Raw genomic sequence first — 21,099 nt, 5'->3', positions numbered from 1 at the left:
TTTCGAGATGAAACCAGGGTGAGTACCATGATACTGAATGAATTGTAACTTCCCCAGCAGTATAACAAGTTAAATATTAACTCTAGGACAGACAGGACTAGCAAAAGCTGAGTGGTTTAAGAGTTAATAAAAACAAGGACCATAACAGAACATAAAAAAAAAAAAAAAAACTTTCATTTTATCTACAAAACCTAACACTCTATTCCTGTGACACAAATAAATTGTTAGCAAAAGTATAGCCACATTAAAATACAGTACCTACCATGTACTTTTAAAATGGTTAAATCTCCATAAAACTAGTAATGTAAAATCTGGCCATTGTATAAAACAACTTTTCCTTTATAAAAGCTTATTAAATATAAACTAAATACAATAAATATTATGAAAACAAGCTCCTTTTCATCATAAGTTATGATTTGCATTTTTATAACAAATTTACTTAACATTTATAATCATTATGATTATGAAAGGAATAAAACAAAATTGTATAAAAATACATTAATTACAATCTGCAAGTCATAAATTACAAAAATAAGATGCAATACTTCTTATATAAGGACTGCCTTTTTGAACCATTGAGAACAAAAGTACAGTTACCTTCACCCATTGTATTTATTTCATCTATCATGAATTTGCAAACACCTGCAATCCTTGTAAATATAACCTATCCATTTACCTTTCACTTAAAAGTCATTGGTAGCTTACTTTGACAATACAATGCTAAAGAGAGACATGGAGAAGTGCATCTGATAATAAAGTGCATCACAATATATGAGGATACCATTTTCCTGCTACATTGTTTCCAGTAAGGTAAAATCATTTTCAACTTGGGATGAACATTGGACATATAATCTCGTTCTCTAACTTTGGAGATGACATTGTCAACAAATTACCTATGTACAATATCTTTAAAAGATTTTCCTAAATCAATGTATCAGAAGGCATTTCCCCTTGGCCATAGAACTTCCGTAGCCCACGAACAAGTTGGTAATGTCTGCGACCATCCAGTAACATCAAAGCCTCTGAAAAGTAGAGAGAATTATCATTCGTATTTAACAAATCCCATTTTCTCATACAAACACATCAACCACATGTTGCCTTGTTTCCATTATATATCAAGAATTACCAGTCACACCAACTTGTATTGTTCAAGACAGAGGCCTCTAAAGCATGGTCCCAGTCCTGAGCATGATGGTTGCCCCGTTACCACTTTATGTGTGCTTTAAGATCAGAAACCAAAGTGCAGGGAAGGGGAAGGGCATTCATTTTAAGCTTAATGAGTTTGTAAGAAAAAACATGTTGTGTAACAAAAACATCATATGTCGCAACATCACTAATCACAAGTTCTTGAATAACAATCAGGATGGAACTTTACTCTCACTTTCTGGCTCCATATTTTAAAAAATCAACTGCTATGACTTCCAATATTACAGCTACAAGTGAGCCTACTACTGTAAACAATGAACAAACATTACTAATAAATCACCATCATAAGTGCGAGGTATGGCCAAGGGAACTGGCTTCTCGACTTGAAATGTGAGGTGGAATATGTTTGTAAGATGGATGACGTCCGTAGTTGGATCCATCACACTTGCTTTTGTACTGATTTGGATGTGATTCTCACGGCTGTACACAACCTGCAAAGTACGTACATGTTAAAAGTAGAATATCATATAATACAAAGATACTGTATGTATAATGATAACACTGAATAGGAAATAATATTCAACTGCCAGTATTAAGAACCAAACATCAGGTTAAAATTTAATTTTGAAGTAAAAGAACTGTTTGTAATTAATGGTGAAAATCCCAAATATAACCATCAAGGAAGGTTATTGAGAATCAACTTCATACATGAGCAATAATACAAGAAAAAAAAATTTTCTTCAAAAGGTTCATGCATCTTAGCCCATCAAACAAGTGGGATATAAATAAGAACATCCAACAGAATAATTAAATCTTACTATAAGGAGTGTGGTGAACATGACACTCATCTGTTGCCAAACTTTCAAATGAAAACCTGAAATAATTTTCTCACCTGGGAGCTTAGATAGAGGAGAGAACCAATCTCTACAGGCCTTCGAAACATGATGTCATCTATGTGCAAAATCCTTGGCCTTTGCTTGCTACAAGGGAGAAACATATACATACTTAGATAACACCTTTCTCTGAAAACCTCATGAACCTTTATTAGGCTTAGAGGTCTGGATAAACTAATTCTTTATAATAATAATAACTAATGAACTGACATTTCATAAATTATAACATACTATGAATAAAATTTCAAGAGCAGACCCTACACCATCAGTCTTTTGAAGATGACAAAGCTTAAATGGAATATAGTAAATATTCTTTTCTGACCTGGCAAAACAAACTGAATACAAACCAGCACTTACAAATATGCTAAGTGATCTAAACAGCTGATGGTTTCTAACAAGTGAATACCAACACAGCATGCTAAAATATACATGATTTAATAGAACATATGGCTCTTCTTTGTAATTCAGTATTTAGTGCTCTGGCAGTAATAAAGACATAACTTATACTAATAAACTGCATATGTTAATTCTTATCTCATCAACTATGCTTCCACTAACAGTACCAAAAACAAACATTCTCTGTAATATATCTGGAACATTTTTAGAAGTACCAACTGACATATCTAATGTGAATTTCATTATCATAAAAAGTGACACAAAGTCCATTAATTCTTAATTATCATTTCCAATAGATAGTAATGTACCTACAGCATACTGTATACTATGTCATGTATTTTCCCCTACCTGAATTCCTCTTTGATTACTCTTATTCTGGTGATGACTGTCTGTATGTTATTCATCCCAGTCATTATATTTCATTTTTTCATAGTTTACACTCTTTTAATATGAGTAACTAGTACTTTGTTATTCTGGCAACATGTAAATTCACTTTGAATGCATTTCAACTTAATTCTAGCACATGACAATGAAAACTAAGAATACTATCCTAGAATCATTACCAAACCCCAAAATCTAACAACATGCATCAAATCTATTTATAGAGGGAAAAAAAGTATCTGTATTGCTGTACTGGTCTGGTCTTGGAATATAAGCCTGACCTTGAAATTTTTGCTGAAAGTCATGGAAACATATCCAAAACTAGAACAGCAAAGGCTATCTCGGTATGCATTGCAATTCACTGTAAAAATATACAAACTTCTTACCAACTAAGAAGCTTCCTTCATACAAAACACTTGATAAAAACCTTATATGGTACAAATTAATTCATTTAAAAAGCAAACTAAAATCCTTGGAGTGATTTATGAAGCAGCTTCCAAGTATGGTTAGTCACTAAATAACAATAGATAAGAAAATGAAGCAGAGAAAAAATTGGCAATGCCTGACAAAAAGGTATACATTAGCTCTTGTTACGGGAGATAACATATAAATCCAATAATGCAAAAAGCTTACTCGAGTATTAATCACAATATGGACTGCTGTAGTCAATAGCATAAACTAGATTTTCAAGCAGAGATGACAATCATGCATTTCACATAAAACATAAAATGATTAAGACCACACACTAGCGATCAAAAGTATACTACTATGGACTTTTTCCTACATGAGATTCATGGACTTGTGTGTGGGGTTTAAAGCCTACTTTTAAATAGAAGAAGTAAGTAACTATAAAGGGCTTATGAAAATCTAATGTTTCTTCATATAAAATCTGAAATTAAATTGCAATCTAACTGACAAAATTAATGATAATCTGATATGAATACAGTCTCAGCTAACAAAAAATAAAATCACTACTTATCACAGCATTATAGGAAATAATGTAGTCCATGTAAACTATGGGAACAGAAAATTCAATTTCTAATAGGAATACTTATAAAATAAAAATGTAGCATGTTTATGACTTGTTAAGGTTATAGATCAAAAGATCATAAATAGAGGTATAAAGTATACTGTATTCTATACAAAATCTAAACTGTATTCCTTACAAACAGTAAAAATTATGCTTCTGATTCGTTTTGTCTCGCAAAATAATGTAACAGACTTCCTTTACTGTTACTACGGTAACAAAAATATAAGACTTCTCATTTACTGTGAATGATTTCTGAATGAAACTGATAAAAGCATATTGTACATCATCTATAATTACAACCTACAGATAATTGTTCCATGTCCACTTCCATGGATATTATGTCATGAGGGTCTGCATATATGAAATGACTGAAACTTTTTGTTCACTGGGTAGATCACCATGTGCTGGCCTGTAGTGTACAACATTAATTAATTACTGCTAAAATGCACATTTAGAAAATAATGCATATTAAAAGAAATTAATATGAGATAAATAAACAGCATGCAGAAAGTGGTATGCATGTCTCTTATATCCAGTGAGGGTAACTTATGCAAAAGTTTATTTTCATAAAATTTTACGGATTCACATGATTGGTGGAAAACTGATCATGTAAAGATTCAATATTATACAGCCTTTAATTAAGCTTGTCCCCTGGACTTGTACAATTAAACATAAAGCTATAATTGCTATACAAGTTATTTTTGGCTTGAGAAATATTGGTTCAGTGCATTTTTTCTGTTGAAAGACTTCAAAAACGAACATAAAAAAAGTTCAAGAATGGTTTCTCAATAACCATCAAAAAGTCTACAGCTTCAAGTCTACCTTCACCTCTAAAAATAAAAAAAAATATTGGTTACATTCCAAAGGCCATATGTTATTTAACTAGGTCTAATGAAAAGAATGATCACAGGCTTAAATGTAATGACAAAAACTAGCACAAAAGTTATTACACATCTAATGAGATGTCATGTGCTTCAATTATTAATACACTTTTCAATACTAAAATATAATCATAATGAAAACTACTGTCAATGACTTATTCTGTGTAATTCAACTGAACTACTCTACTTCCCCCTTTGATAACATTTCTTGGTTTTCAAGTCTGACTTACTCCATGGAGGAAGTCTAATATTTGCTCTACAAACATGCTACTGACTGTGCACAAGAAGAATGAAAAATGTAGTTGGCCCACAACTTATGAGATAATTACTCTTGATATTTTGTTGTCATATAATCTGCTCTTGCTGTTTCTGCAAAAAATAAGCATGAAAAAGGAGAAATCAACAGTAAGGATCGGTCTAAATCCACTGAAATTTCTTGACTTTTCTTATCATTTACTCCTCTATCATTTTATCCAGTGTATTATTTTGTAAATAAGATGCAAAGTAACAGTAACCGTAAATATACCACACAGGTTTTGAACTATAATGAACCTGTATGTATGTGGTTATACAGTAATTGGATTTTTGAGCTTACACAAGATACTACAACAAACAACTATGTACCACATAAGTTGTGGGAATATTCATAGTGATTCTTTTATTCTCTTGCATCACTAGGCTATCAACCTGGAGAAGCAGAATCATTAAAATACCTAAAAGCACTGTAAGTGGATTAACAAGTAACAGTAAGAGGTAAAGCAAGAAGGAAAACAAAAGAACAAAATACAGGTAATGTAATACTTCACAGCAAATCAAGCCAATATATTATTTACTTTTTAAACCATTGCTAACAATAATTGTGCATAAGGTAATAATCAGAGCTGAAACATTCACTGTCATTATAGTATCCCAATTATTTGAAACTAACCACTATGTCAATAGCTTGGATGTTGTGAACATGAAATTTACATTTGTGGAATAATATCCCTTTAAATCACAGGTGATAGCTATATGACACAAGAACAAATAGAAGACACCACAAGAAAACCTTTACAATAAATATGTGTCCCACTTCACTACTGACCTAAAAAGCGATGCATTAACCCATGAAAACTCAAATGCTTCCCTCATCAAGAATCCACCAAATATTTTGTTGAAGATATTGCGCGACTGAAAGAAAGAGAGATACAGAAGTGTGTTACTAAAACAAGAAAGTGAGAGTAAAGAAGTCCATGTCCCCTTGACATACATAGAGGTTCTGCATGTATAAATAAATAAAAGTAAAATATGAGCACAGCAACCACAGAAAGTAATAATGTCCTTTTCTTGCCTCGAGTATAACTCCAACATTAAAGTTAAAGCAAGACAACAGTATGAGCATTAGTATTAGATTCAATTAAAAATCTGGAAATAAATAATAAAATATTGATGACCACTGATTAAATATGGCTGTAAAACCTATAAGGAGCTGGCTTTTACGTGTAACTCTTGACAAAACTACAATGTGCAAGATGAAAACAACTACAAGGGGTAACTGAAACATTCCTTCCTCCTCCCTGAATTTAATTGTACACACATAAACTGAGCAGAAATACCGTACACTTGTGCATTCAGTTCATGTGGCTAAAAAGGTACAAGAAAATCAACCAAACCTTGGAATAACCTTTACTTTGATAACTAAATTCTTGCTGTGAGCATCAGCATTTCTTCAATACGGTTTTCCGAACAAAAAATTCTTCAGAATTGTGACGAAAGATTTGCCAAATTGTTAAGGGGTTTAATTGAAGCCATGAATGATTATAGGAAAACTTGTGACATACAGACAAGGTAATACAATTATCTGAGAAAATAACAAGTCGGCAGAGGCAAAGAAAACAACGATAATACTCTCTGAGTTAACTACTTGCAAAGGTCAAAGTGCAACAGCCAAAATTTACTGAAAACATAGATTATATAGTTCCACAGTAAGATAATGGCTCAGCAACAACAGCAATCAAGTGGCAAAAACTTAAAAGTTAAGTAAATGATTATTAGTTGAGAACAACTTACCAAATACTGCCTGTATTCAAATATAAAACATGCTGTGTATACCAAAAAATACAAGATTATAGAAAAAAGATATAAAACATCAGGTGTGCATATGTAATGGGAAAATAAATGAAAGGAAAGGAAAAATAAAGAATGCTAGTATTTACTTACAATTCATGAAGCATAACAACATAACAGGGAAAACAAGTTGCAATGAAAGCAAAGAAATATTGGAAGTCGGTATACACAATGAAGGAAACCAAACAGAAATGCAGTGTATTCAAGGTATAACAGAAGCAAAAAATTTGCACAATATTTGTAAGTTCCCAAAGGTGCAAGGAGGATAGATCTGACTAGATCTTGATTAACCACTACCTGCCTGCATATTAACCAATAAATGATCCACATCACAAAATACCTATAAAACATATGCTTATGAATTGTGCCCACATGATAGTTCAGCTTAAAGATTATCACTAAAAATATACACTAATTTCCCAAGAAAGTCTAAGAACCATGAAAGATTACCTCATCTTGAAACTACTTAGTACACAGATATATTCATGAATGTAATCAAGCAGCAATACACAAACATTCTTCAAGTATCCAAAGTACACTAAGTGGATTATTCAACACAACAATTTACCCTGTAAATCCAGCACTAATTAAAAATTAAAAATTTGATCATAAAAAAATGGCCAGCATAAAATGTGGAACCATAACCAGTCCATAGTATTTGTCTCCGGTTTAGATAAACCTCCACTATTGTTGAATACAGAGCTATTTTTTATAATGGTAGACGGTTCACTGTAACCACATTAATCATAAGCTGTAGCAAATATAGTTGAACTACCATGAATCTTTCAAAAAAGAATGCTCACATCTCTCCTGGTCACATCCTCACCTCTGCTCTGCATCAACCACCCATTTTGCTGTACGATACTACAGAGTCTACAGCTCTCCCAGTTAACAACAATTGGTATCACTCTAACAAAGTCACTTCCATTTAAAGGTCGTCTCTCCTCGGATAGTGCCTCATTCTAGGATGAGCCTTCCCATCAGCGGTAATGCATACTGCATACGATCAAATTGGCTAGAGGAATTGAGAAATCTTCTTAACTGGAAGTGGCATAAATCCATCTTTACAAGAGTCAGAATGTGCAATGCTCACCCATTAAGGTCTGGCTGAAAAGCGTGGGTAACAAAAGGGCTTGCCCATGGCCTGCAGGGGGACCTGAACCTCAAAAGTCGAGTCAGTAAAATGCTACGTCAGATATCGTCCTGAAACACATCCAGAAAAACTGACAGGGAAGATGGCAATGCATCCAACTTGATTCGAATAGCAGGCCCATGGATCATCATAAGATCAGTGAAATTCACAGAGGTAAGAAACTGAGGAAGAACTTGTCTTTGCAAATGGACAAAAGTATAAGGAAAAGATCAGACCAAGTAATGTTGAGTTGGAGACGTTGAAGCTGAAGATCAGGTTCCCTCTTCTTGACATCCCTGGAATGAGGAAGAGTTAAAAAAAAAAAAACCCTAATGACACCGAAGTAACTTCCATAATAGCATTCCCTTCAGCAGAGATGTCACATTATCATCTAGGAACTATCTTCTCATGGGGATAGCTTAATAAGAATAAGATCACAAATGAAAACCTGTGTCGAGAAATTGCATGTTGGCAGCCAAAGCAAAGACATAAGAACAGAAGGCTTTGTACTGATGAAGCCTTCTCCAAAAATCTTGAAGACTGACAACTACCTAGAGAGGGTAAGCAGTTTTGGCCAAAACGTTTTTGATGATGATGACAATCAGTAATTGAGCGATGATTTCTATTATGATATGCAGTATGCATCCTCTGCCACTTCGAGAAACAAAGGATAGTATGATGTGTTTAATGTTCCAGAAATTTTTAAAATCAACCTAATTATAAGAAAAATACAGAGAGACTATCTGCCATTTCTACCAATCAAAAATACATCTAGCATCATCTCCAAGCTGAACTATCATTTCGGATTTCTTTCCATAAGCAGTGTTGCATGATTGTCCATCTACTAACCTAAATGTAAATGCACCTGCCCAGCCTAATTCAAATGCTTGTCGCATGATAAATCCTCCAAAGACTTTCTTGAAGCGGTTCCTGTGCTGTAGGGAAGCAAGTTTAAAGCATATGAAATGAAATAAAATATAATTAAAGAAATATCTATCTCTTCAAGGTAAATGGTATCTTTCCATTGTAAGACTAAAAAATCAAAGCATTTAAATTGGGAGAATGTTGCAATTCCAATTTCAAAATTCATGCAATACTATGGAACTTGAAAATCTATGTATAACTAAAAATTGAGCAAATATCCAAAAGTTTAACAAAAAATCTAATAAAGCTTACATCTACAATTGATATAACTAAAGAGTTCAAGTAAGTTTATGATAAAAAGTGGGATCTGAAAAGTCATTTACCTTATGTGCTCAACTGTCCAATAACTTAAAGGGAGTAGCAATCATTGTTAGTATGTACTGTATTATCATTATGAAGACTATATTTCGGCGTACAAGTCGACCGGAAGATAAGTCGACCCCCCAATTCTGAGTAAATTTTTATGATTTTAACTAATATCGGGTATATTAGTCGACCTATAAAATGTGAGGCCAACCGTACGCTCAAAATAAGCAGCAGGGTAAAACGTATCATATAAAATAACCTGAATGTTATTACGGTACATATGTTGCTCTACTTACCTTAAGAAATACAGGTAATATACTCAGTATATTAACAAATCTGTGTAATATATAAAAGATGAATACCGGCAAATATGATAAGAAATGACGAAACGAAAGATACGTTACTCGAGTGTAATGTAAACAAACAAAGCGCTAACTAACGCTGCATAACAAATTGCCACTCAAGTTAATGTTTTGATTGGGTTGTTAAAACGATGTGCCAGTATTCTATTATTATGTTGGAATATTCCTTGACCATTGGCTCTTCTATGGCATAAACAGGCTCATTTGAGGGAAAACGAACCTGCAGTTGATTCACCAGATTCAAACTGGAAGGGAATCTTATGATGAAACCGTGAATGATAATTTGTTTGATGAATTGTTTAATTCAAGTGACGATGACTCAAGTCATTTTGAAGGATTTTAAATACGTATTTACTATTAAATACAAATTTTTTTTCTTTTATTTAAAGTGATAAATAAAGATTTCATACCATAAATGTTTTTGAACAATACCCCGGTAAATACAAAACTGTCAGAGTGAATACATCCTTCTCAATTACTATAATACAAATAGCTACACAATGTTTACACTTGCTGTGCGATTGGGGTTTCTTCAAGTTACTTTGATTTTTTTCATTTTATTTAAGGTAATGGATGTTCTAATGTATTATTATTGTCGTATTACAGTGTGAAATGTTTTTAATACTTGTATTTACATACATAGGTACCTCAATAAGGCTGTCACTGTTATTAGCCAACTGTAAAGCCTGGATTCCTGAACCGATATGCCAAAATAATAAAGATTCACTTTTTGTTACCGTTAGATAAGTCGACCCCCTAATTTTGGCATGATTTTTTGGGGCTAAAGGGTCGACTTATACGCCGAAATATACGGTACTTGGAGTCTTTAAATTACTAATTCTCCCTTACTGGTCCTTCCCATTTTACCCCTATACTAATTCAACGGCAGCCGTTTTCTTTTGCACTCGCAGTAAGGTAAAACCAAGTAACGAATGGGGCTGTAAACTTAATGACTGACATTTTCTTTGTAAGTCATTAAGTAAACTTCATGTCACAGAAGTCATAAAATGAATGTACAATTCAATACAATAAAGAATAACATTTTGCTAGCCTACTTGACCTGTCCACTGCTGCAATTCTTATTCCTTGCTGAAGAACAGATCCTTTAGGTAAAACCTCAGAGACCTTTGAAATTAGATACGGTGGTCTGGTTTACAAGAGCTTGAGCTAAACCTAAGGTGTGCCGGACAAAATAACAAGTAAATAAGAACATTTAAGACCAGTAAAAGTTTACTAGCAAAATTAGCAAGCATATAAGAAAACTTGAGCTTAATCAATGTGCGATAGTCAAAATATATTTTAAAGTTCATGCTTTTATAAATATGCGCCTCATTCTAAAGAGTACTACTCCTCTTAGTTAAAAGACAAGTTGACCAAAAAATCTGAATATCAACTCAAACTTTACTTCTGGAATTGCAATCTCAAATAACAGGCATAATAATGCAATGGGCAAAATATTGTTAAAGCAATTTTTCAATGAAAACTTACCTCTGGATGACAAATAATCAGATTTTTCAATCTGGTGTTTTCCATCCATACAGAATTTGCTGGTTTGTTCTTGATTGCAAATGAGAGCTCTTTAGGATTGGCCATAGACATGAACAAGTCGTAGATCATAGTTTTCTCTGAAAACAATAAAATCATCACCTCATTACACACCCAGTGTTTCAAATTATGTACTATACACATTGCTGACTGTTATATAGCAGTTGTGAAAAGCCTAGAGCAAATTTAATCTTGCAAACAAGCACCTTAGTATACTGTCTCACAGAATAAATTCATAAAATTCTAAATTGATATTTGATATGAATTTTATACACCAGTAAATAAGGTGTAACAGACCACTCAAAACTGACATCTAATGATAATAAATTAACATAAGAATTCCAGAGTGAGGGTAACATGCTTACAGCAACTCATTCCTGTACTCTTAGTTGAATACTATTTGTAGCCAGGAGTAAGGCCTGCATGAAAAAAAATTAATTTTTCAAGTGGGAGGCATCTAATTTTATTCTAGAATTTGAGCTGTGTTTCTACACCTATTATGAGGCAACTGAAGTATATTTTCGTTTTCATTTTGGCATTTGTTATCAATTCTATCGTGGCACCAATAGATGAAGTGAAGATATTTACTATACTGCTAAAGAAGACAATTGCAGTTGTAAGCTAAATGCATGTGCAAAATTATTCAATGATATTATCAGTTCACAAGGCATTCTGGTAACAATAAGATTACACAATGCAAAGATTCTAACCATATCTCTCAAATTACTGCCAAATATCCAACAAAGACTTGTGCCAGTGGCTAATGCAAAGTTCTTGTTATGCAATAATTAGAGTGAGCTAACAGAAATAACTGTAAACATTATATAAATTCATAAGTTATAAACAATATAGAAAATTATGAGTTAAGTTTGTCAGTAGGGGCACACAGAAATTGTAGGAAAAAAATTTCTTAAACCTACAATTGTGTATTGTTTTAATTCTGTTTGCAAATCAAAACACTCCAAAATGAATATTCATTATCATAGTCATCAATCAGAGGCAAAGATGCAGGTGAGTGTTACAAGGTATCCTCTGCTTCAGCTCAGCTGGTTTTGTTTCCTCTTGTAAATTACAGAATTATTATTACGTAAATAGATTTTCCCTGCTGTCAGTTTTTTTTCTGTCTTACTGTAGCCCTATATTTTGGTAAGATTAAATATTTATTTGTAAACAAAAATTTATTCTTAATACCAAATTCCCATCTCAAAAGGGGAGGGGGACCTTACATGACAAGGGATGTTAGATGAAATCATTTACTGTAGTACTATGTATATTAGCATATCCTAGAAGGGTCTTCTATGACTGATGAGTAAGTCTGCAAATAACCTCTATCATTCAAAACTGAATGATAGAGGTTTCAAAAGCTGTGAATACAAAAGCCCACATATTCTATTCTTTCCGACAAGAAATAACAAAACAGAATTCACCCTCAGAACTGCAGAACAATAATTCATTTGTGACTGAGCAAATGGGACTATGTGGTCATGAAATGAAGACAGTGCTGATTCAACCAAAGTAGCACAGGATAATTTAGTATGCTAGTCCATAGCTAATTACCTTTAAGCATCATATGTTATTGTTTTAAGTATACTGATTCATGGAACATGACCATTAATTCCTTATACAGTGGAATCTTGGCTTTTGTATGTAATCCGTTCCAGAATGTCTCACGAAGTTCGAAATTTGCAAAATCTGAAACAATAATTCCCATAAGGAATAATGCAAATCCAATGAATGCATTCCAGACACCAAAAAATATTTTTAAAAAATACATTTTATAGAGAAAAAACAATTTTACATACAGAAAGCAGGTTATGTTATTGTTTGGAAGGGGAATCCTTCAGAAGGACTTCAGGCATCATGGACCTATCTGGGGTTACTTCTCTTCGTTTTTTACTAGCACCACCTGGGGTCACTTCCCCTCTTTGTTTTTTACTGGCACTAGGACCAGCTTGAGAGTCACTAGACCCCTGGCGTCTCTTTAAAATTGCCTAAAGTGAAACAAGGCATTGTCATTAAACATGTTGGAAACATGGTTTTCATCTTTGTTAGGATGATAATTCTCAGCAAAATGTTTTACATCACTCCATTTTGCAAACATATCCTTAATCACTGAAGTAGGCACATAATATATGCCCGTTCGCTTTTTGAATTTTTCAAACCAGCCTCTGCTAGCCTTAAATTCACTAACACAGCACTTCTTGTAGACATTTTCTTACTGAGATCGGCATGCAACATCCTTGCCTTTTCACAAATTATTACCTCCAACACTTTGCTACAAATTCTTTCTTAAATTCTATAGTGTTTCTCACCTTTTTTTACAGAAGGGCTGATACTTGAAACTTTCCTTGGCCCCATGATGGCTTATTAGCAGTTGCATTTGTATAAAAAGCACAAAAAAACAATGAACAAAAAAGGCAGAATGGGTCAAGAGAACATAGGATGCTTTGTTTGGGCGCTCGGTATGAGCCTAGTCACAAGGTGGGGACTGGAAGAAGCGTTTCCGGGTGTATGAATTTTGAGGAAATGTATGAAACCCAAGTAAAAATTTTGTTGTAAAAAGTTGACGAAAACCGAATCGTACAAAAACTAGGGCATATGAAATCTAAGGTTTGACTGTATGTGGTCTGTAACCTCTGCACAAGTTGTACTTGTAACATTTCTGTTCCGTCTCATTTAACTGAAATAAAATAAACCCAACCCAAGCATGGAAAAGGAATGATCTGCATTTTTCCTAATCCATGTGGCATCTGAAAACCTTTCCAGGTAAAACTAAAGACCTACTATTAGCCACTCAACAGGCTTCTTTCTGGGTAACTGTAACACAAAGAATGAAAAACTTACCAGTCTCATTTGGTGGGACTCTAAACAAACTCTCTTCTTTAACCTGTTGTCTGTGAAGTTTATGAATTTCACCAGCCTGATAAAGCTTTCTTTCTTCTGCTGTTTCTGGCACCAGAGGGTTGATAATGGCTGATCCCTGATTAAGTGGATCTCGAGCTACCATAACAAATACAGCACGAGTAACCTGTTATGGCAAACAAAAGACGTAAAGTTCGCACTCACCAATATACATAACTATATAAAAATATACATAACTATATAAAAAACTACAAAATTTATAAACTACTTTTCTATCACATATTCAAAACACTTAAAGCTTCAAGTCAACTACTTATACAGTTTGACATAAGCAACAGTACCTGGTGCCATTCTCCATTATCAATCTGCTCAACAAATATGACAGTTTCCATGGAAGAACGACCAGCCCAAGAGACATGACCGGACAGACGAATATCCCTATCTGGTTTTAAGGTTACCTCCTCATTAAAGTCAATCCGATCTACCAATGCCGTGACAATAGAATAGGGGCTAGGGAGACCTTCCTTTTGGCGGGGATTAAGGACATGTTTGTAACAGAGCCACACTGAAATTTTCAAAGACAAGGGAAAATCATAAAAATACAAAAGCAGATAAGCTTATAAACTTAAGCATCTCTATCAGGAGAAGCTTGTCAAAAGACAAGACAAATAAAGCCATAAAAGCATGTAGTATATACACTGGAATAAATTACGCTCAGCAACCTTACCAGCAAACACATCCAGGTCCTCCAAAAGCCGTCCAACCCTTACACCACCTAAAAATGTTACATACTTTTCTCGCAGTCTTTCTTCTGAACCCAGTGGAATGATGGCAGTATCCCAGCTATCCTTGAAATACATTCACTAATTAGAAAATACAAATATGTTAAAATGAAACCATTTGATTTTACTAGTAAAAACCTGTCAGATTTGCATGGAATTACACAGATCCATTAACATTTCCCACGTTTTATGAAGACATTGCATTCCTTATAATAAAGTTTTAGCTCTCTGGCACCACATGGCATCCTAATTAGGTTAAAAAGTATATCATGATCATCACCTTATGATAATTTCAATGATAGTACATATATATCTACTTTTGTATTTTGGACTTTAGGAGATGCTTATTGAATAAACATACAGATACAGTACTATCTATGTGATAACGCTGCTAATAACAGCAAAAAAGACATAGTACATACTTTCATACTGCGAGGAGATAATTCATCTTGTGAAGCAGGCAAGAGTTCTAGCAGGCTTGTACGGTCGACTACATGAGTGTAACTTTTGGCTGCACCAACTTTTTGCGTCAGATTTTGTATAACTAGAAAAATAATTATATGTTTATTGCAACAGGAGCAAAATCATTAAAAAATTCAACCAAAATCCCAACAATATACCACTACAAAGTACTACATCAAGGTGGGATGGGTTACAATCCCTTGAATCTTATTTTCACAGTGAAAAACTCTACTATTTAACTAGAAACCTAATTCCTAGGATCCTAATATGTCCTATTGAAAATATTGACTTCCAAATACTCTGAAGAATCTTCATGACACTATGGATACTGAGTACATTCCCACTACAATCTTGTTTGTGAAATGATAGCAATAAACAACTGAGAATAAACAAGATGTCCTAAATACAGAGGTTCTAAACCCCATCTGAAGACTATACAAAATATGTTTGTTTGTTTGTTTGTATGGAGTTTTTACGTTGCATGGAACAAGTGGTTATTCAGTAACGGGACCAACAGCTTTGTGTGACTTCCGAACCCCGTCGAGATTGAACTTCTATCACCAGAAATATGCATCTCTCACTCCTCAATGGAATGGCCAAGAAATACAAAATATGGAAGTGAAGAAACAGTACTATAACTAAATTACTCTTGTTCTATTAGCTATACAGTAGTATGTACAGTACTTTGCTCTATGTAACTTGACATACTATATAGATCACTAAGGAAGATGCCATTCTTTAATAAAATACCTTGCTAAGAGATGTACAAGATGTATTTAGAAAAAAAAAATTACCAAGATATATTTAAAAGTGATAGCATATTTGTCTTCAGTGCATTCCCTTTTTCTATATTAATATCAAATTATAAATTTTCAATAGATGACAAATACTACTAAATAATTCTTTTTGAAATGTCAGGTGAAATGATTTAACTAGAGGTACAATAACTGTTGCTAATTTTTGTAATGCAGCAAACAAAAATTAAAGGAACAGCAAAATACTTCACTTTAGAGCAGCATTACTTGAATAGAGGATAAAAGCAACAAAATGCTATCCACTGCTCAATATCAGTATGTATGTATAAAAGAGTGAAAGTAGAAAAAACTTGTCTTCAAAACAATACTACATCTATAACACTAACAAAATAACTTTCCAGAACTGATTAAACAACAAACAGTAATTTCTTTGAGCTTGTCTGTCTCTTTCCCTCCTTTGTGTCAGCTAAGATTTTTTGGTCATCTTATAAGAAATTTTTTTTAACCAATCTGGAGCAAAGAACAGGCCTAAGGACTCTCATGTCCTTGTGTATGTGATTTTTCACTTCTTGAGTAAGCTACTTGAGACCAACTCCATTTAATAATGCAACAATTCAATGCAAAGGTCATAAAAGTCTCATAAGCCTTCTGATGATCTTCTATATGGGTGATAGGGATAAGCCAACACCATAAAATAACAAAACTTGTGAGCATGACCTGAAGAACAAAGAAGCTGGCAACTAAAAATAATTAGTTGGCCTACTTACAGGATAATGCTGATTCCTGGCCACTTTCCTAACAAGCAGATTCACATGCTGGATGGCATATAAAGATATACAGTATAATTGTCTAAAAACAATATTCACACTATCTCAGAATGTAATTTCAATATTCACTTACCATCCTTTATTGTCTTAACAGGTGTGTCATCATTTCCAAAAGTCAATCCTCTCCACTGGGTCAATATTCTTGAATTATTTATTTCACCAAAGGAAAAACTGCAGGTTGATGCTGCCAACCTATAAAATATTGAAGAAAATGCAAAACTGAATTATGTAAATGTATGTCTTAACAATAACAACAATAAATTCATAATAGCAATGAAGGAAATGTTTATAAAAATTTTACCCACTTTACAGAGAACTAGAGAAAAACATAGACAACGGAATATTCATATTAAAATCAAAATAATTTAAATTAATCAAAGAACAACTTATGCAAAGAAATAATCACATGCTTACCTCAGCTTGGAAGCTAAGTGAGTTAGACGTAACATATCTCCTCAATCTGGAAAGAACATATCACTATATTTTACTACAATCTACATACATTTCAAAGACTAGGGTTTGTAGGTTGTCACCTGGCAGAAAATACCTGATTTCAAAAGAACTTCCATTATAATTATAATTATTAAGTACCACAAAGAATTAATTTCCAGAATCAGAATTTCAAACATCTAAGAATATTAGGCCACAGAATAAATTCCAAAATGTGAAGTGGAAACAAGAGTATGGTAAACTTAAACAATTTGTAGAGTTAGGCAGGTGGGAAAAAATTTGGAATGAATGAAAAGTAAATGGTAGAAAAAAAAGGCAGCAGAAAGCTACAGTGGGTCAAAAACTCTGTTAGCTCTCAGTGGGAATGATGGTCAATGATTCTTTATAAAAATGTCTCTTTGGCTATAAAGCGTCATTTGCCAGAATCTTTATATTTATTGCGCTTTATGGATATTAATCTGGTCTGAAAAAAGAAAGGTGGTTAACTGCTTTCGTTTTGTACAGATTTACTTGGGGGAGGACTTTATTACTCCAGTGCAGACTCTAAGCCCTTCAGTCTATTTATCTGACTTCTGTAGTCTTTGAAAGATACAATATCAAGATTGATCTGTTACCTTCTGAAGTTTTATGTAATAATCTAGCTTCTTTAGCAGGTATAATATATTTTCCCTTTTATGTAGATGATGTGGTTTTGCCAACTCAAGTTTGTATCAAAGAATAAACACGGTAAAATACCAAATGGCCTGCCTTTACTGTAGCGCAACCACCTTCCAGAAAAAGTACTTTAACACGTCTTGTAACCCAGGATAGACATTAGTCAAGAGCCAGCGTCCATCAAAGCAACACCTCAAGACCTCTACTTTCCTCTCAAAGTAAGTTTTTTTCTCCCAAGTCACAAATTAAGGCCATAATTTCTGATTTTCAGGAAGGTGGTGAGGCTATGGTAGACGCTGGCCATTCAGTATTTTACCCTACAGGAAACTAAAGTTGGTGGACAGGTAGCTGTTAGAGTTTCTAATTTTTAGTCCAGCTTTTTTACAGCTGATATTTTTTTTTATAAACACTGCTGCTTTTGTATTTCTGCATTAAATTAAAAGCCTACTGAAGCAGCCATGATATATATTTTTGTGATGACATTGGTATGAGTAATCAGAAAAACTTTTATTCTAGCTAGGGTAAAACACTGCCTGGACACGCTCAACTCACCGACTATCATGGCTGGCCACCCTCCGAAAAAGTACTTTTAATGCGTCCTGACACTGGAGATGGTCATCAGTCACAAGTTGTTGTTGGCGAGAGAAGGAGCTAAAGACCTCTACTCTCCTTTCGAAGTACGTAAGTATTTTCTCCAAAGTTAGAAATTAAGGCCATATTTTTAAGATTTAAAAACAGGGATAGGGGTAATGAAAACGGGTGGACCAAACGCAGTGCAAACTTCACCTAAACGTTTTCCGAAAATTTTTACTTACAACTCGAAATATTTAGAAGATTGACGCCATCTCGATGTTTGCGGAGTTGCTTGTGTCAATAAACTTCCCATTTCCTGTGCTAAATCCGCACACCACTTGTACCCATAGACGCTGGGGCACTTTCATCACAACAATCGTACACCTGAATTCTTACCAGCACTTATTCAAGGGGACTACGGCATTCTTTGCGGCATTTTGCGCTCTTCAATTGTTTATCAGTGTTGTCAAATGGTATGTGTTTACCCTCCAGACTGGGTACAAGACTTACACAAAACTGGGGAAATAAGTGAAATTAGCGTATTTATTTGTAGTATATATACATATTACAGCAATTTTATCATTACTGCATTACTATGACAACTAGAATTCATGGAAACAGTTTGTAAATGCATCGGCGTATGTGTGACGCTCCACTAGATTGGCAACGACGAGTTCATTTTTCCTCGCGCCGTCTTCTTGTAAGTATACATTTGAAACATTTGTAATTTTTCGGGTTAATTTGGTTGCAAAAAAGGGATAATAGACATGAATTAAATAAACATTTCAAAGTAAAGTTAAACTAAATAATGAGTAAAGTAAACAATTAAGGGAATACAGCTTGTGGAGTGAATACTTAGGAACCAGGAACAGCAACGTGGTTCAAGTGCAATGTGGAGTGAATCAAGACCAAAATGTGTATAATTACAACCAAATAAGCACTGTGGAGTTTCAGTTGTGATGGTAGTAAGAATAAAACCACCGATTTACTAGGTAAAAATGAATTCAGTTCAAACCATGACCCCGGGAATAAAAAGTTTCATACTTTCACTAATGTAAGCAACAAAATGTTGTTTCATTGTGCTGATTATAACTGCAATCTTGAGTAAGATCAATAAACGTTACGAATATACGTTAACCCTGTTCAAATGAGTGCTGGGAAGGCTGGGAAAGATGGTGGATTGTCCGTGGTTAGACCGGCCAGAATGACGGTAACTTCCATATTGGATTTCAAAACTGCCTTGAAAACATATTTTACGAAGAGCGTCACATGCTTATTTTAGTTCGTATGGGGCTTTCATATATCACATTATGTTGATGAAACTTCGATCTTTTGAATGGTATGCTTAAAGTTGTAACTGTATTCTTGTTTCACCAATTAAATATCAAGTGAATAAGACCCAGCCTGTGTGATGACGATGGATCGTCCGTGATTGTTTATCCTATACCTAGCATTTTTTTGTTTGAAGGGATCATGTTACAAATACGACGTGTCACACTGTGGCCTACTACTAACTGCCCTTGTAAACATCTTTGTACTTTCGTTTTGTTACTGATACTGGTTATAAACATGAACCATACTGCATAGAATATTTTTTGGACAGCTGTTTCATTTACCGCACTCGCGACGCTGTAGGCTAGGTACTGTACAAATCGGGTCATGGGATTGGGGTCACCCAATAATTTATAACTTACCTAGCCTACGCTAACTTTATACAGGTCCAGTCTATGGTAAGGGACTTGAAAACACAAAATCACGAGATTTATACCATTAATAATGGTCAGAAATAAATGAAGTAAGCGACAAACATTAGAAAAATATGGTAAGTCGTGGGTAGCTCGTGTAAATTTCCTTACCGTAGGCGTTGTGTTACGAGGAAGTCCTTACGAAGTAAATGTCAAGCTCTTCACACCGTACGGCTTAATGCCACCTGAAGTTATAAGGACTCAAACGATCAAATGGCACATATGTAAATTAGACTTTAACTAATTGGCTGACGCAATAATTGCGAACTGGGGAAATAATTGCGAACTGGGGAAATGGATAGAATATTAAGGAGGAACAGTAGTAGTAACAGTAATGGCAGGGCTTCGCTTTGGAACGGCTCCCTCATTCGGTCTATTTTGCCTGTAAATATATTTTCTGTAGTCCCATACTTTTATATATATATATATATATATATATATATATATATATATCATATATATATATATATATATATTATAAGAATTCTGTTCTGTTTTCATTTGTTCCTTTAGAGAAACTTGTGCATAGTAAGATGTTAGCTATCAGCTCCTCTTTAACTCTTTGCACTTTTAGAAGAAAAGTAATAACTTAGACAAAGGAGAAAAATACCTTTGCAATTGCCTGTTACATTAGTATCAACCTTGAGGAGTTGACTCTTGAGGTTTTGAACCCCCGAGGAAGCCAACAAAGTCTTTTATATGCCTAGCATGCAGATATGGAGGATTGCATTTCTCTGATGGTTGACGGTTAAGACAGACACTGTAGGAATCGCCATATCCCTTATGCCTTGCCTCACGCCTATAGGCCTTGAGAAAATGTGGTTGTATTTGGCAAGGGAAAGCACGCCAATTGGATTCCTATTCATAACCTTGTTCATTATATATAT

General features: G+C 34.0%; 1 protein-coding gene across 3 annotated transcripts; it reads right to left on the bottom strand.

Moving 5' to 3' along the window:
* Nucleotides 1-115: 115 nt before the first annotated feature.
* Nucleotides 116-20,554, bottom strand: LOC135204178 (acyl-coenzyme A thioesterase 9, mitochondrial-like). 3 transcript variants are annotated; one of them, XM_064234230.1, is made up of 12 exons: nt 20,324-20,553; nt 17,205-17,250; nt 16,864-16,982; nt 15,169-15,290; nt 14,692-14,812; nt 14,306-14,529; nt 13,947-14,130; nt 11,046-11,182; nt 8,815-8,900; nt 2,039-2,126; nt 1,487-1,637; nt 116-1,022 (listed from the first exon to the last, which is right to left on the bottom strand). In XM_064234230.1, the coding sequence occupies exons 2-12, from the start codon at nt 17,237-17,239 to the stop codon at nt 922-924; spliced, it is 1,368 nt and encodes a 455-aa protein (XP_064090300.1). In that variant the 5' UTR covers nt 17,240-17,250; nt 20,324-20,553; the 3' UTR covers nt 116-921. The 3 variants fall into 3 exon arrangements, 2 of the variants coding, with proteins under 2 accessions (XP_064090300.1, XP_064090301.1); XM_064234231.1 differs by lacking the exon at nt 8,815-8,900 and adding an exon at nt 5,812-5,897; XR_010312122.1 differs by lacking the exons at nt 116-1,022; nt 8,815-8,900 and adding exons at nt 5,057-5,096; nt 5,812-5,897 and having other exon boundaries at nt 1,500-1,637; nt 20,324-20,554.
* Between the last annotated feature and the right edge of the window lie 545 nt (nt 20,555-21,099).

Source organism: Macrobrachium nipponense, chromosome 44 (genome assembly GCF_015104395.2).
Source record: "Macrobrachium nipponense isolate FS-2020 chromosome 44, ASM1510439v2, whole genome shotgun sequence".
Lineage (NCBI taxonomy): Eukaryota > Metazoa > Arthropoda > Malacostraca > Decapoda > Palaemonidae > Macrobrachium > Macrobrachium nipponense.
Note: the sequence above shows the minus strand (reverse complement) of the source record. Positions and strands in the feature narration are given on the sequence as shown.